General features: G+C 52.1%; 1 protein-coding gene across 2 annotated transcripts; it reads left to right on the top strand.

Moving 5' to 3' along the window:
* The first annotated feature begins 2176 nt into the window (after positions 1–2176).
* Positions 2177–15285, top strand: AKR1B1 (aldo-keto reductase family 1 member B). Of its 2 annotated transcripts, none has more exons than XM_077857408.1 (10): positions 2177–2336; positions 8592–8759; positions 9440–9556; positions 10271–10348; positions 10649–10771; positions 11253–11359; positions 11673–11754; positions 12141–12224; positions 13066–13148; positions 14908–15285. In XM_077857408.1, exons 1-10 carry the CDS (start codon positions 2271–2273, stop codon positions 14948–14950), a joined length of 951 nt encoding a protein of 316 aa, XP_077713534.1. In that variant the 5' UTR covers positions 2177–2270; the 3' UTR covers positions 14951–15285. The 2 variants fall into 2 exon arrangements, with proteins under 2 accessions (XP_077713534.1, XP_077713535.1); XM_077857409.1 differs by lacking the exon at positions 2177–2336 and adding an exon at positions 2691–2806.
* The last annotated feature ends 717 nt before the right edge of the window (positions 15286–16002 follow it).

Below are 16002 nucleotides of genomic sequence, written 5' to 3'. Positions count from 1 at the left end.
GAGTGTCTTGTAGTTGCAAAACACGTTTGATTAATGATAGTTTGACATACAGTATTCCCATTTCCTTTGGCTTCCTCCTAACTTTATATGTTACGTGGGTTTTTTTTTTTTCATGCTTAAAATGAGGCCATATTCACATTTTGTTCTCTACTTTCACATTCGTATTATTTCAGGCTCACTTTACATATGGTGTTCATTTTCAATGGCTATATCACGTCTATTATAGTTGGACACTTAACAGTTTTATTTTATGTGGTTAGAACTGTTTTTTACACATACACATACACACACACACACACACACACACACACACACAAAGCAAGTAAAGTGCCCAGGGAGTCATGCCTAAGGAGATGCCCACATCCAGGCTGTATCTGAATGATAGCTCACTTTCCTCACCCTAGTCTCAGGGCTATACCATGTATTCGCACTCGCAAACATGCTTCTCTTACATGATTTCCTCTGGGTGAGATTAGTGGTTCTCGTGACGGGATTACTGGTTCAGAACATAAAGATTCTGATCTTGATATGAAGTACAAGAATGTTTCTTGGAAGGATTCCACTGAAGGTTTTTTGAAGCATAATTTTAATATGTGCACAATGGCATTTTACAGAGATGACACAGGCAGTGGGGCACTTAGAAGACTATCTCAATACGTGCCAATGATAGTACTTTTGTTGCTACAGAAGATGCCCAGGTATGAGTTTTCACATTTTCATAACCCACACAGAATAAAGTCAGAACTTTAGCTATATTATATCTTCATGCAGTCAGCTTTCATCCTCAATCATCACAGAAACAGTAAGATGTTCATATTGGGTCCATGTCTCTACAGATGACCCCTCCATGCATACCAACCTGATCATTTAAGGTGTGTCATTTTCCCAAGGGACTAGCCCTTTGGGAAAAAAAATCCTTTGGATATAATCCATCAACAGAAATGTTATGAATGAAGAGTATTAGTCTACTGCTGTTTTATTACAAACCAAGTCCCCAGCCTAAGGTCCTAATTAAAATTCTATTGTTTGGGGACAAGAGCATCAGAATTTGCCAACTAACCAGTTTTTATAAAAGTCAAATGGAAAAGTATCTGGGCTAACCCGTTGTGTGTAAATTTTTCCTAGGGGACACTTTTTAGAAGTCGCCCAGTGGAAAATCACCAGAATGGAGTTTAGTGAGCCCTGGTTCCTGAGTCATTGTCCCCTGCAGATGTGGTGTCAATCTTGCATACTTAGGAAAGATTAGAGGGTGATGGAGCAGAAAGAGCCGTTTTGGGGTAGGATAGAGAATCATGGAGAGAGGTTGTTGAAAAGAAATCCAAATTATCTTCCAAGTTCTTCCAGTAACTTTCTTTTGGGCATATTGGAAAATAATGTCTTCTTACCTGACAATTTAAGCTATCAACCTATTATTGAGCATCTCCTGATTTTGAAATACTAGAAGCTATAATATTAAAGTGAACTTTTCTTGGGTGGGTTTCTATTTCCTCTTCTAGAGAGTTCTGCTAAGTCATCCTATCGAAACTTGCCGTTTTGGCAAGAGTCTTGTTTTCTGAAGACCGAACGTATTCTCCTGTGTATTCTGGACGGAGCTCATCAGGGATGCCCAACCTCAGGAGACGCCGGCTTTTGGAGAAGACTTGATCAACCGCGCTCGCCGCTGCAGTGGGAGGCCAATTGCCCCAGGCAGCCACACACCGGCTGCGTCAGCCGCGGCCTCCAGAAGGTGCCCTGCGACTAGAGGGCAAGCCATTTCCCCGGGGTGTGCCTTTCCAAAAGCAAAATGCGCTAAGCCCTACTGGTCGGTATGATTCCTATAGATTAGAGCTGGGACGTCGGTCCAATTGTCAAAGAGCATGACTATAGGCTTGGGCGTTAGACACACGTATCCTTCTGGGCTCCTTAAAAAACAAAACAAACAAACAAACAAAACCACGAAAGCCGAGCTCCTTCCCAGTCGACTTCTGCACGGACGCCCGCCACCTCGGCTGCAGCAGGCCGGTCTGCACGCGCCCCGGGCTTTGGCGGGTCTGCGCCGCGGCGGGCGGGGGCGGGGCGGGGCGGAAAGAATCCGGCCCCTCTGGGACCCAGCGGAAGAGGCGTCCGGGAGGAGCCGGGCGCGGCGCCCCAGGTCGGCCAATCAGAAGCCGCCATTGCGGAGCCGCGCGCCCCGCGTCCCCGCCCCTTCTGCCCGCCGCAGCGGCTATTTAAAGGTCTGCGCCGGGCCGCGCCGCGTGGTCCTCGGGCGCGGTCCGCGGAGCTCTACGGCCATGGCCAGCCACCTCGTGCTCTGCAACGGCGCCAAGATGCCCATCTTGGGGCTGGGCACCTGGAAGGTAGGAGCCCCGGGGGCGCGGCGGGCGCGGCCTGGGGCGGAAGGGACCCGCGGTGACCGGGGCGGCCCCCGCCCGGGCCTCGGTGGAGCGGTCCTTGGCCCGGCCTGGCCTCCCGGACCCCCCTCCCGGGCCGCGCTGGGAACCCGGCCCCGGCCGGAGGACGAAGACCGCCGAGCCCCGCAGCTCCGGAACCGCAAGGAGCCCGGGCGGGGGCGGGGGCGGGGGCGGGTGCGGGCCGCAGGCCGCAGGGGGTGTGGGGGGCGCCGGCCCTCGGCCGCCCCGCCCCGCCCCGCCCCGCCCCGCCCTCGGCCGCCCCGCCCCGCCCCGCCCCGCCCCGCCCTCGGCCGCCCCGCCCCGCCCCGCCCCGCCCCGCCGGCACCGCGCGCCCGTCTCTCTCCTAAATAGTTTGTCTTCGTCCCCGATTTTGCTCTCCCAGGAATAAGCACTCAGGTTAAGCGCGGCGACTGCAGGTAATTAAATGAGCTGCCACGAGCTTGCCCCGGTGCCCCCGTCTCCTCCCCCGGAGCCGAGCGGGCTTCCCGGGGGAGGCTTGGGCGGGGTGTCGCGGGCGCGGGCCGGGCCCCGCGGAGAATCCCGGCGCCTGCGGTCGCTGCCCGGAGGGAATGTCGCTGGCGCGCGGGGACTCCCCGGGGCCTTAACGACGCTGACCTCTTTCCGCGGCGCTTTGAGACCCAGCTAGGGGTACAGAGGCTGGCCTGGTCGTCGGAAAAGTGGGCAGCACGGCGCGGTGGTGTTACGGGCGCTGGAACAAAACCCGGTATTTTTAAAAGCTCTCCGGAGGGGCACTGGGTGGCTCAGCAGGTGAGCCTCGCTCTGCCTTCCGCTCAGTCCTGATCCCAGGCTCCTGGAGGCAGCCCGCAGGGAGCCTGCTTCTCCCCCTGCAGTGTCTCTGCCGCGCTCTGTCTCTCATGCGTACATTTTTAGGAATCTTGAAAATAAAAGCTCCTTAGAAGTTAGCTTTGGGGTATTACATTCTATAGTGATGACCCAGGTTTTCGCAGGAACTTTGAATGTGGACCTGGGCATTGGATATGTACACACTGACAAGGAAAGGAGAGACAAGGGTCAAGTGCACCACTAAACAGTTGATGTAGAGCGGAGGGTGGTGTCTACCTCTACCCTTAAAAGCTGCAGATGAAAATTTGTAAATAAGGGTCCTAGAGTTGCTTCACGCACAAAGTGTTTCTTGGCCAAAGTAATCAGCGTATGTATAATCTGTGTTTTCCTTCAAAAAGTCCAATGATGGATGGTTGGCTCTGAAGGCATAATTAAATTATGACTGGGATACTGAGTTAAATCTCATCTGTTGAGGGTTATTCTCTTGGAATGGATGTGAAAAAGACACTTTCGTGGCAATAGTCAATCATTACAGTTTATATAATGATGCAGGCAACATGCAGATATATACGTAAAACTTGAACAAAAGATCCACAAAACATTACTAGGTGGGATGAATTCTGATACCTTTATTCTGTTTTGTGGTTTCAGAAGTTATGTGCCAGACCATAGCCCATTGTTTGAAAACTACTGCTCTAGGGTGAATAAGGAATAAAGTTGTTAAAAAGAGGGTCTTAACATTTTTTAAAAGATTCTATTTATTATCTTAGATTTATTTAGAGAGAAAGAGGGAGCACACGAGCAAGGGCAGAGGAAGAGAGCAAGAATCCTCAAGCCGACTCCACGTTGAGCTCAGAGCCTGATACGGGGCTCTCAGGCCCAGGGCTCTGAACTCGTGACCTGAGCTGAAACCAAGATCTGAACACTTAACCGCCCAAGCCACCCAGGCGCCCCTATGTGCTATTTCTTTTTTAGAGCACGTGCGTGAAAGCTGGATGGGTGGGTACAGAGGGAGAGGGGGAGAGAGATTCTTAAGCAGTCTCCACGCCGAGGGCAGAGCCTGATCTCACTCTCCTGAAGTCAAGAGTCAAGCTCTTAATCAACTGAGCCACTGAGGTGCTTCATAAAGAGAGTTTTAAATCCTGCACCTCAGCACTTAATGCCCTGAGGTGCTATATATTTGTTTAAAATAGCATCATAAAAATCTACACTTAAGTCATTCATTATGGCAGACTAAGTTCTTATTTATTTGTGATAGACATAGAGAGAGCGAGAGAGGCAGAGACACACAGGCAGAGGGAGAAGCAGGCTCCATGCGTCAGGAGTCCGACCAGGATCGCACCCTGGGCCGAAGGCAGGCACAAAACCACTGAGCCACCCAGGGATCCCCAAGTATAACAGTTCTATAGAGAGTGGCTATTCCCTTTTCCCCCACATGTGTGTGTACATATTTCTTCACAGATGCTGGGCAAAAGAAGGAGTGATCTAAGTAGCATTTGCTTATCTTTGTGAGAAGTGAGGGTGGCTCTGCAAGGGGCTAACTGGTTCCTTATTCTTGTGGATCTCTCCTGTCATGACATCTGTTGCACCATCCAGACCCTTCACAGGGCTCTAGTGGTCTCATCTGCTTTTGCATCAAAGGTCCTTAAATTTGCCCTTCCGTCTTTGGAGGGGAGGCTTTCAGGCAGACGGGTGAGCATCTCTGCCTCAGACCCCGTGCGGCTTAGCGAGTGTTTCTCCCCGGCAAGCTTGCCTTCCCCATTAGACAGGAAGTACACCTACCAACACTGTGTTGCCAGGAATCCCTTAAAGCAGAGATTACTTCTGACACCAGCTGCAGTCCTGTTGCTAGTAAATGCTCTGATCTAGCTGAAAAATTGTTGGTGATATGGTCATTATGATGCACCTACATACTCCTAGCCGAGAAGTAGAGTACAACTTTGTTTCTCTTAACCCCTTTTGCATTATCTCTTCTAAATAGTTTAGAACATTGGACATGTTTTTCCCTACTTGCCCCCCACATAAAATGTTAACATACCAACTGAGATCATCATACTAGCGCCCCTCCCCTTTATATACACACACTTTCAGAACCTCATCATCATCCCCCTTGCACATAGCTCTTACCTGTCACTTTAAGATAATAATCCTCCCTCTATTCCACCTTCAAGGCTCAACCCTAAAGGTTCTAAAGTGGCGTCAGTGGTAAAAAGACAAAAGTATTTCAGACTGAATCCCTTATAGTATTCGCCATGGGGATTTCTGGCAAGACGGGGCAGTGCTCTTTCTGATGTATTTTTTTTGGAAATTGTCTCTAGCTTGCAGGTATTACTTTTGCAATGAAAGGGGGGTGGAGAACAAAGGGAACTTTACTTTGGGGGGAAAAAGTATGGGCCCTTCAAAGGGCCACAAACCATGTGTAAGCTAAGATTTAATTAATAAATAAGTGAATTATTTTGCTCCCACTGAACCACTTTTTGCCAGGGTGATATCTCCCCCTTTATGAACATATGAAGTAGAAGAAAATGTGCCGAGAAAGACTTTCCTGCCACATTCCCAGAGTGGAGCGAGCTTGTAATGGCCTCAAGAGCCCAGGTTCGGCGAGAGGGTAGCGGTGCTGGCATCAGAGCTGCGACAATAACTTGGTTTTACCCTTCACCTGCCTCGTCCCCCTGCAGGCCTCGACTGGCACACTTCAAGATCAAACATCTTTAAATCAGTCTTCCCCAAACAGGGCCTGTCCATCCCCGTCTCAGTCTCAACCAAGTGGGGAGCTCCTTGTCTTAGAATTCAGCAGAGACTGATTCGAGTTGAGCACGAGGAAGTTCATTTCAGTTTCATTAGTTTGTGTTTATTGCCAAGCCAGATGATGAGCTTTGATGCAAAATAGTAGCCAGATTGCCTGATTTTATGTGATAAGGCAAATGAAAAGCGCAGTCAACTCCTTATTTGTATGGAACTGTAAAATGATGCAGACATCCTGATGGGGAGCCCAGTGGGGTTGGCTTATCTGCACCAAACAGTAGAAAGTGCACTTTCTATTGACTGTAGATTGGCTGAAAGGTAGCAAGTTGTAGTGATCCTCGGGATTCTCCCCCATATTTGGTCTGTTGGAGTCCTAAGGCTGTGGCAGGTTTTAAGCCTTGGTGTTCTACAAAACTACTAGATCCACACACAGTCTCCCATTTGTGCAGAGAGGGAGCATTGTGCCACACAGAGTGAGCAGGCCAGCTTGCTCAAATTTACCTGAAATCAACTAAGATCAATATATAATTGACATGTATTTAATATGATTAAGTATGATTGACACTATGTTGTCAATTGGCTAAATTAGAACAAGGATTAAACCCTCTTAGCTCCCAAAACATCCACGTTCAGTATCAGAATACCTAACTTTTTGTTATCCCGATGTGGAATCGGACACCAGAAGTTTTATTTGCGAATAGGCTTGGGCCTCTTGCCTAATTCCCATTTCTTTGTATGCTCTTCTGACATAGAAAGGGGTTTAGTAAACTACAACCCCCAGCCCGTTTTTTGTTAATAAAATTTTATTAGAATGGATCTCATGCGTATGTATTATTTATGACCACTTCTGTGCTGTAGCAACACAGTGGAACGGTTGTGACCAACCATTTGGCCCACAAAGCCTAAAATATTTTGTCTGGCATCTTAAGAAAAAGTTTGCCAGGTCCTGTTCCAGAAGATTCTAAGTGAATTCTTTGGAACTTGGCATACATTCTGAGAAGTCACAAATGCCTGTTACACTTGAATTTGGTTGAAATGACTTACACTTAAATGAACACTTAAAATAGAAAATTATATTGAGAGACTACTAGTATTTAAACTAGCTTAGTAATAGAAAATAAGATGAGTTTCTCTTAGATGCTGGTTGAGTTTCTGTAAAGAAAAAGCTGCTTTAGTTGGAAGAAGTTAAATAATGTTCTTGGGGACAGCTTTTCTGTGATCATGGTACTTTTAAAGGCTTCAGAGGTCCATGGCCCTGTTTCTTTATTAAATCTAAGTTCGCGTCAGAAGTTACGGTTTCTTATTCCTTACTCTAGGATTATGTTGGGACACTTCTCATACATCTTACCTGGATCCCCACTGTCTTGCAAGCAGCTCCAGGCTCCCATTCTCCCAGCATGGAGACCCCCCCCCACAGAATGGAAGCTTGGCCTGGTGGTTCCCGAGACCGAGTCTCCTGGGCCTGGCTTGGGTCATGCCTCTGCCTGTGTGCCAGCTGCAGTGGCAGGTACCTGGGGAATGTGCCCTGCTCCCGCCTTGGGGCTGAGCCTCAACATGCTGGCAGCTCTGGCCAGACGCTCATTCCCACTGGCGCCCTGTCCCCCTTCCTACCCCTTGTGCCCATTCCCAACAGCTGATGCCAAACCCGTGAACATGTGCAGCTGCCCGTGGCCCCGGGCAGTTTTCCTTTCCATTCTCTTCTCCCCCAGCTCCCTGGAGGAATGCGCCGTGTTCACTGCACAGTCTGTTGCACACGTGTGTATTTGTCACGTCTGTGGTCTGAGAGGATCAGTGAGGAGACGGAGTAAACCTCCAGGTGGTCAGTCTGGGTGCGGGCAGAGCTTGAAGGCTCCCAAGCACCTCCTCCCACTCCCAGGAGGTCTGTCCTGGGAACCTGTGTCCCGTCCTGGTCACAGAGCCGGCAGCTGGCTTGGGCACTGACAGCTGTGCAGTCCCTGTGCAGCTCTGCCCAAAAACTATCGACTCCTGTTTTCCCTCTCCTGTTGACTCATGTCTGCGCTGATGTCTCAGAGGGGCCTGTCCCACCCCTGCCTCTCACGACAGAGTCTCACTGTAGATCTGGGCCTCTGAATCTGTATCAGTAACGTGCTTGACTTTACTGTGATCCCCCAGAACCGCCTGAGAATGAGTGATTGCCAATGTCAGGATCTACACCCAAAAGGAGAAGTAAAGCATGGGCGTTCAGGGCCAGCTCAGACACCGGAGGGGCAGTGGGTTAATGTGTACAGCGGTTGGTAAAAGGCTCTGAACTATTTGGAGGAAACCGTGCCCGTGCCCCTCACTGTCTTGGAAACCCAGTAGATGCAGGTAGGGGTTTTTTATTATACCGTGGTTTGTAAAACAACAGATGGAAAGAAGCAATCGAGACCGCGTTGGCACATCTCTTGAAGGTGGTGTAGGCTGCCGTTCCGTGGTGGCCAGGATATCCTAACGTGACACCGCGCGGCATTGCACCTCGGTTCCCCAGCTCGTTTGAGAGCGAGTGGTTTAGGAAGCTGCTTAGGAAGCCGCAGATCATCCGCAGGCCACTGGAGATGGGCGGGAGCTTCAATGAAGAGTGTGGGGTTCATGCTGCCTGGGCTGCTTCGTTTTTTATTTTAACTGCATGCCTCCCATTCCTCTTCCTTTCAGTCCCCTCCCGGCAAAGTGACCGATGCTGTGAAGGTCGCGATCGACCTTGGGTACCGCCACATCGACTGCGCTCACGTGTACCAGAATGAGAATGAGGTGGGCTTGGCCATCCAGGAGAAGCTCAAGGAGCAGGTGGTGAAGCGTGAGGACCTCTTCGTCGTCAGCAAGGTGCTACTCTGCAGGGCAGCCTGGGCCATAGGCTTCGAACTCCACACCTGTCCAGTGGCAGCGTCGGCTTAGGTGCCGAAGCCATCCTCTGGGGCCACTGAATATGCTATGGTTATTGCTCAGGAGGCCACTCTTCTGGGGCAGGGGATTGACCAGAGGCTCCACCGGTCACCTGTTCTTTATGGGATGGTCATTCTGTGTAGCACTGTTGGCTAGAACCTCTTGTTGATGAGACTTCGATTGTGGGTTGGGCCTCCGTTTCCAGGGAGATATCTTTGAGGACGGAACTTGGTTTCCATCTGGAGACGACCTCCACTGCTGGCACCATCTTTCACCTGGAGGCTGTTGGCCCAAAGGAACACGGGGTTGGAGGATGAGGCTGGCCCCACGGACCAGCCGTGTAGGAAAGTGGCCCTGAGAGCTCGTGTTTCGGGCCCGGGCCTTCCCGACCTGTCCATTCTATAGCATGCCTTCACTTTGGTCCCTCTGAGCAGTTTCCCTGACCTAATTATCTGGCCTGCCTTTGGAAAGTTAGGATGCACTGCATGCAATGGAAACTCGCCCACCGCCATCATAGCATCACAGTGAAAGGGGTGGGTTGCGTCTTGGAGCTGTCTGGCTCCCGGCTGGGATACAGCCTCCTGCGCGCAAGCTAAGACATGCTCTCTCACTGGCTCCAGCTGTGGTGTACATACCACGAGAAGAGCATGGTGAAGGGGGCCTGCCAGAAGACGCTCAGCGACCTGAAGCTCGACTACCTGGACCTCTACCTTATTCACTGGCCCACAGGCTTCAAGGTAAGCGGCAGGGGGTGCTCCCTCCGTGCAGCCTGTGATGTGTTAGGCCCTCCTCTGCTCGGGTACAGCCGGGCACACACCCTGTGTGTGTGTCCTGGAGCAGCAGCCAGTGGCATTACCCTTGTTAGAAATTCCCCCGCCCCCAGGCCTGCTGAATGTGAACCACAGACGCATTTGCCCATTACAGAATTTGAGAAGCACTGTGCTTTGTCATTTGCTGGTGGTCCCGTTGCAAACTGTGACCACACACGTGGCCCAGGTGATAAGCTGCCAGGGCACCAAAGACCTCATGCACGTGGGTACGGTCATGCATTCCACACACAGGCCCCATCCTGGGGAAGCCTCATACCTGTTCCCTGGCAGAGCCTGAGTCTCTGCTCAAACAAATGGGTTATCACATCCTTTGCCTTCTTTCCGGCCATAGGGTCCATTGTGTGCTTTGTCAGCCAGAGTGAAGGCACATAGTATTTATCCTGTAGCCAGCCCTGTTTTGTTGTGCTGGTTCCCTCTGACCGGCAGCTGCAACCATCTGAAAGGACAAGTGTCTGGGGGCCTGTTTCCTTCTCCCTGCTGGCCCATGGGTTTGCCCTTGGTTACATTTGGAAAACTTAGCTGTGGTACTTAAGAGTGATTTTTTTTTTTTTTTTTGACTTTGCTTTCAAAGACTTAGGTCTGTGGAAGGCTGTCATTGACTGATTGTTATTATAACAACAGGCCGGGAAGGAATATTTCCCACTGGATGGGGAAGGCAATGTGATTCCCAGTGATACCAGTTTTGTGGACACGTGGGAGGTAAGGCAGTCCCTGACTCGGTCTTCTCCTTCCTCTCTGGTTCCCGTTCTCCTGTGAGTGATCTGCTCTGCCCTGCCTTGTCTTTCACTGCATTCAAGTATTTGGTCACTGTCTCTGTTCTCCCTGTCTTAGTAAAGCCAGCCTGACTTGTGTCTTGGTGTCTCTGGGCTTCTCAAAGATCTCATTCAGTGGCTCCGGTTAGTAAGGGTAGGACCTGTTAAACCAGAGCCAGAGATGCTTTTCCTGTCTTTGTCCTCTTGGGCACGTGTTAGCAGCACATGCACCCTCTTCTGTTGTTAGGCCATGGAACAGCTGGTGGATGAAGGGCTGGTGAAAGCCATCGGAGTCTCCAACTTCAACCATCTCCAAATTGAGAAGATCTTAAACAAACCTGGCTTAAAATATAAGCCTGCTGTTAACCAGGTAAACATCCTGAGGGAAGGGTGTGCCCGGGAGCCTGCTTTGTTACTGTCTGAACCTGGCAGTTACTTAAGGTCCGTGTCACCCAGGGAGCAGCCAGGAGGCAGGTCCTGATTTGGGACAGAGCATGATGACAACCTGTCTGGGAGCCGAACTTGCAGGAGACACAGGCTTTGAGACTGGCTTGTGATGACTCAGGGCCTCCCAGAGTATCAGCCTGCAGACGTTGAGATCCTGAGACCCGTCACAGTTGATAAATGGCCAAAGCCAAAATAAACCCTTAGGGCCCACGGCCACAGTACATCCATGAGCACATCAGTTATTCCTGTTGAGGACAGGAGCTGGGAAGTGTAGACAGCTGTTCTAGCTCATCAGGGAGATACTATGTTGTTTGGACATCATTTTCTGTCTGTGGAGGGGGCACTTCTGTGTGTCCCGACACCTGTGCCCACAGGCCAGCATCTGTCCGTGTTTGCATTTGCAGATCGAGTGCCACCCGTACCTCACTCAGGAGAAGTTAATCCAGTACTGCCAAGCCAAAGGCATCGTGGTGACCGCCTATAGTCCCCTTGGCTCCCCCGACAGGCCCTGGTGAGGTTCCTAGCAGATCGTGTTCTCTTGTCCGTTGGTGAAGGTTAGAAATGCTAGAAAGAAAAACTCAGCATCAAGGAACATGTTTCCGGCACTCGTTTGCAAACCTACCCCAGAGCCTCTTGTTGGGTTTCCTGGGTGGTAGTTCTAGTAGCAGGATGTCTGCTCTTTTCCCGCGGGTTGGGAGTTTGTACCTGAACTTCAAATCAGGAGGGGCGTGCAGGGCTGCCCTCTAAGGTCAATGGCAGTTAATTGCCAGCTTCCTTGAGTGCAAGCGATGGTGGTTGCTCACATGGGCCATCTTTGTCTCCAGGGCCAAGCCTGAGGACCCTTCCCTGTTGGAGGATCCCCGGATCAAAGCGATCGCAGCCAAGCACAATAAAACTACAGCCCAGGTACTGTCCTCTGCAGGTGCCCGTGACTGTTCCCAGAATTCCCTGCATTCATGGTGGGGAGGGAGAGGCGACCAAGCCTAGCCATGGCCTCCCTGGAAGTGTAGCTCAAGGCCCTGGAGTGGGTGGTAGAAAGGGGCACAGACAAGGAAGCCAGCAGATTGCCGTTGATGGGGAGGGTAGCATCCTCCGACTACCTCTACAGGCCACCCGAAAGGGCAGCATTTGCTGGCGTAGGTGGGATGACCCTGACCTCTCTGAGCCTCCGTTTTCTCCCATGTGAAGTTCTGGAACTTCCCTCTTCGGAGAGTGGCTGTATAAGACTGAGTGACCCAACCACATAGAAGATTATAGTAATGTAGACGAACACTTGGCACGTCTGTTCGCAGGTTCTGATCCGGTTCCCCATGCAGAGGAATTTGGTCGTGATTCCCAAGTCCGTGACACCCGAACGCATTGCTGAGAACTTTCAGGTGAGACCCTGGCTGGCTGGCCTAGTTGTTCTCAGTGGAGAAGGGGACAGGGCCTCCTGTCGTGCCTGGATTGTCCGGTGTGGCACCCCCACCTTCCTGTCACCTCACAGGGAGCCAGCCTGTGTCCACACCTGTGTAGTCTTTGCACACATGCCCATAGGTGTGAGAGCATGGAGTGGACAGCAGGCTGCCCTCTGCACATTCTAACCCCACGGCCCTCCTCGGGTCCCCGGGTGCTGCCTTGGGCCTGCCTGCTGGCCTCTTGGGAGCCCCCCCTTCCTGACGGACCTTTGTTGTCCTCTCTGTCCAGCTGTTACTTGGCAGTATAGACCCATGTCACATACCGTCCTCTGTATCCTGCAGCTCCCCAGTTGGGCTCTGTTCCCAATTCCTCTGGGAGCCTCATGCTTTTTGTGGCATCTCCTTCATGCTGTGCAATCAATCATTGCTTCTGTTGGAGTCATTGATCTTCCTCCTCACTTTGCCTCCCTGTAAACTGAGGCAGAAACCCTTGTGATCCATTCTTTTCCCCCGACCGGCACTTGTCACGGAAGTGCTGCATTCTCTGGTTTCCACAGTGACTCCGTGGGACTAACAGTACTATTTGCCGGGAGCTCCTGAAGGGCAGGGGTCTCTCCCCATTCCCTGTGGTACCCGGCCCGTGCTGTGCCTTCTCCAGAGGGCACCCCAGTCAGTCCTACTGCTGTGTCCTCCTCACTGCGGCTCCCCACGCAGGGCGGCGTCTCCTCGATGGCCCTGTGCAGAACCGTTGGACACTTGGGTATTCTGTGCCTGACCTTTCTTTGAAGAACTTACTGGATTTTTTTTTTTTTCTTTTGAGGTCTTTGACTTTGAGCTGAGTAGTGTGGACATGACCACCTTACTCAGCTACAACCGGAACTGGAGGGTCTGTGCCTTGGTGAGGTGAGTGAGGCTGGGGGAGGGCCTGCTGGGGGAGGCCGTGGTGTTGGGGTCCCGTCCACGTGCCGCAGGAAACACTGCAGCCCGTGTCAGCTGAGCCACTCATGGCCGTGGGGAAGATGCCAGGACATGTGCTCTGGGTACCTTCCCCAGCCCAGGGACGTGGTCGGCCCAACCGGCAGCAACCCCCTATTTTTAGCATTAATTTTCAAATCTTTGAGGCTCTTCTGAAATCCGCTGATCCCATGTGGCTCCTGTGCCACCTTCCCAGAAGAATTCGCACATGAGTCTTCCTTACACTGACTTAATAGAAGGGGTTCAGTGGGGAGACTGTGGTGCACGGGCTGAGGAAAGCTCTCGACGCCCCCCCCCCTCCCCCCGGCGCCCCTTTACTGGCTGCTTGTATTCCCTGCCGCTTATAATTTGGAATTGGGGGGAGGTGACAGGGAAGGTGTTGCTGTTTTTTGTTTTTTTTTTTCTCCCTCCCTTCTCCTATAGTACAGTAACTAAAGTTTAAAAGTCATTCCCTGCTTTCCAGGAGAAACCTCCTGTCTCCCTGTGTGGCGGGCCTGGGGCCTCCTGTCTCCATGTGCGGGGCCTCTGTTTCTTCTCCGTCTCCCGGGGTAGATAGTCTCCCGAGCCAGGTTTGGACTTGCCCTCAGCTGGGGCAGGGGCCAGCCTTCTCTGTCCCTCTCCTTCTCTCCCCGCGCCTTCCACCCCTGCTCCTCCTCTAGCCGCCCCGCTCCCACCCCCCTGGTCCACACCTTGGACGAAGACACTGTCCCATGCACCAGGTGTCACCATGTCTGTGAGCGTGGGGCTGGCACACCAGGGCCTCTCTGCGCTCGTGTCACTGGTGCTTAACCTGTAGGCATTGATACCAGTTTGGGACCCAGTGGGTGAGGGAGAGAGTATAGAGGGTCCTCTTCCAGGTAACCTCTGTTGTCTGTTAAGAGTCTCTCTGTCATTCATTCATTCCCTGAGCCCTTCCCACTGCTGACCTGGTATGTTGGAGCATCAGGGCTGACACCACAGTGGTTTTCCAGTGGGTCCCTATACACTGTCCAGTGTTGCTTCAGGAACCGCTGTCGGGTGATTCTGGGGGCTGCTGGTGTTTAGCGGGGGATGGCCAGACTTTGGGGATGTTTTAGGTGGTTTGAGAGTCCTCTGCCCTGTGCTGGGCTCACCCTGGGCCTTTCATGCTGTGCCCAGCCAGTCTTCCCAGCATGAGAGCCAGAACATTCCTTACACGAGCTGCTGGCCCAATTGGGTGGGCCTGTGGGCCTGTTGACACACACCCGCACCTCTGCCCCTGGGTCAGCACCCAGCCTCCTTCCTCCCCTGCTTCCTGTGTCCCACATGTGACCCAGCTGACACCAGGCAGCTTCCAGAGGGCCCCATGCTCCCTCTGTGTCCCCGGAGCACCGGCTCTCACATAGATGGACGCCTGACCTCTCTCGTCACCTTCTTACAGTCTTAGACTGTGGGATGCTCTTCGGTCCTGCCACTTAGACCGAGTGACCAGGGAGCAGGAATCGTGTCTTGGCACCACGTGCGCTTCAGGCACAGTGCTGGGCACACGGGGAGGATGGTGTCCATCACGCCTGTGCCAGCTGACGAGCCTGGAGGGCTGTGCATCTGAACTGGCGCGCCCCTGAGGCCTGTGTTCCTGCCTCTAATGAGACACCATTGCTTTTTGTACTCGGTCATGTCGACATCCCTTCTCTGAAAAGCTGACGTGTCCCTCCTTTTCTCCTGACAGCTGTGCCTCCCACAAGGACTATCCATTCACTGAGGAGTTCTGAAGCTGTCGGTGCCTGTCCGCCCAGGTGCCCCGCGTCCCTCCTCCCGTATGTAGCGTAGAGTGGCCTCTGCCCCTCGGTGGTGGGTCCGTGACCTGCTGACGGGCCCGTGAGGTGTTGGGTCTCAAGAGCAGTATCAGCAGGTTAGAGTCTCTTCCAGTTTTGCCCTTCTTCTTGTCCAGCTGGGGAATGTAGGACCCTGGCACCCTTTTCTGACTAAGTTGAATCTATAAAGTTGAAATAGTGCCACTAACACCTGGATTTTGGCTACCGGGAACGGTAACCCTTTCATCCAGACTTCTTGCCTGAAATAATAAAGAGTTATTTTGTGAACTTGATGCTGTTTGTTTTATTTTGATTTATTGAAACACGGCACCTTCCGTGTCCCTCAGCCTTCGTCCCATCATGCCTATAAAGCAGACCACTCAGCTGGGCAAGAAGACTGAATACCTGACCTCTTCCCCTCTAGCCGGGAACCCCTCACCCCGGGATTTCATCCATTTAGCTTTGGGGTGGGTGCGCATTCGAGTCACCTGGAGAGCCTTAAATGCTGCTAATGTCTGGCCCTCACCCCAGGGACCCATCTACTTGGCCCCGGGTGTCCCCAGGCCATGGAGGTTTGCAGGCCCAGCCAAGGCTGAGAGCCAATGTGTTTGACCCGAGAGAGGACTGAAGCCCATTTGGAACTTCACAAGGTCCCTTCTTGTTTCTCCTACCTGCGAAGACCAAAGTCCTATGTTTGCCAAGCACCATTGTTTACAGAGAACTGTTGACAAAAAACTGCTTTCGTGAGGCTCATTATCTAGACTCAGGGAAGAGCAGCATCGGCGGACGGCATCCAGGTGAGTGCTGACTGCTGTAACAAAATACCGTACACTGAGTGGGGTCAGTACATTGACTTTTCACAGTTCTAGAGGCTGGAAATCAGGTTAGGGCCCACCGGGTCTGGTTCTGGTGAGAGCCGTCTTCCTGTGGCATGGACAGTCCCCTTCTTGCCGTGTATTCGTGTGACTTGGACAGAGGCATGCTGGAAATAGGCTCGCACCGGTAAAGGT

The sequence above is a fragment of the Canis aureus genome, chromosome 18 (assembly GCF_053574225.1).
Source record: "Canis aureus isolate CA01 chromosome 18, VMU_Caureus_v.1.0, whole genome shotgun sequence".
Lineage (NCBI taxonomy): Eukaryota > Metazoa > Chordata > Mammalia > Carnivora > Canidae > Canis > Canis aureus.
Note: the sequence above shows the minus strand (reverse complement) of the source record. Positions and strands in the feature narration are given on the sequence as shown.

Coding starts and splice junctions, on each gene's coding strand:
- AKR1B1 (XM_077857408.1), top strand. CDS start 2,271: ATGGCCAGCCACCTCGTGCTCTGCAACGGCGCCAAGATGCCCATCTTG. Junction 9,557..10,270: donor ACTGGCCCACAGGCTTCAAG/GTAAGCGGCAGG, acceptor TTATAACAACAG/GCCGGGAAGGAATATTTCCC. Junction 13,149..14,907: donor AGGGTCTGTGCCTTGGTGAG/GTGAGTGAGGCT, acceptor TTCTCCTGACAG/CTGTGCCTCCCACAAGGACT.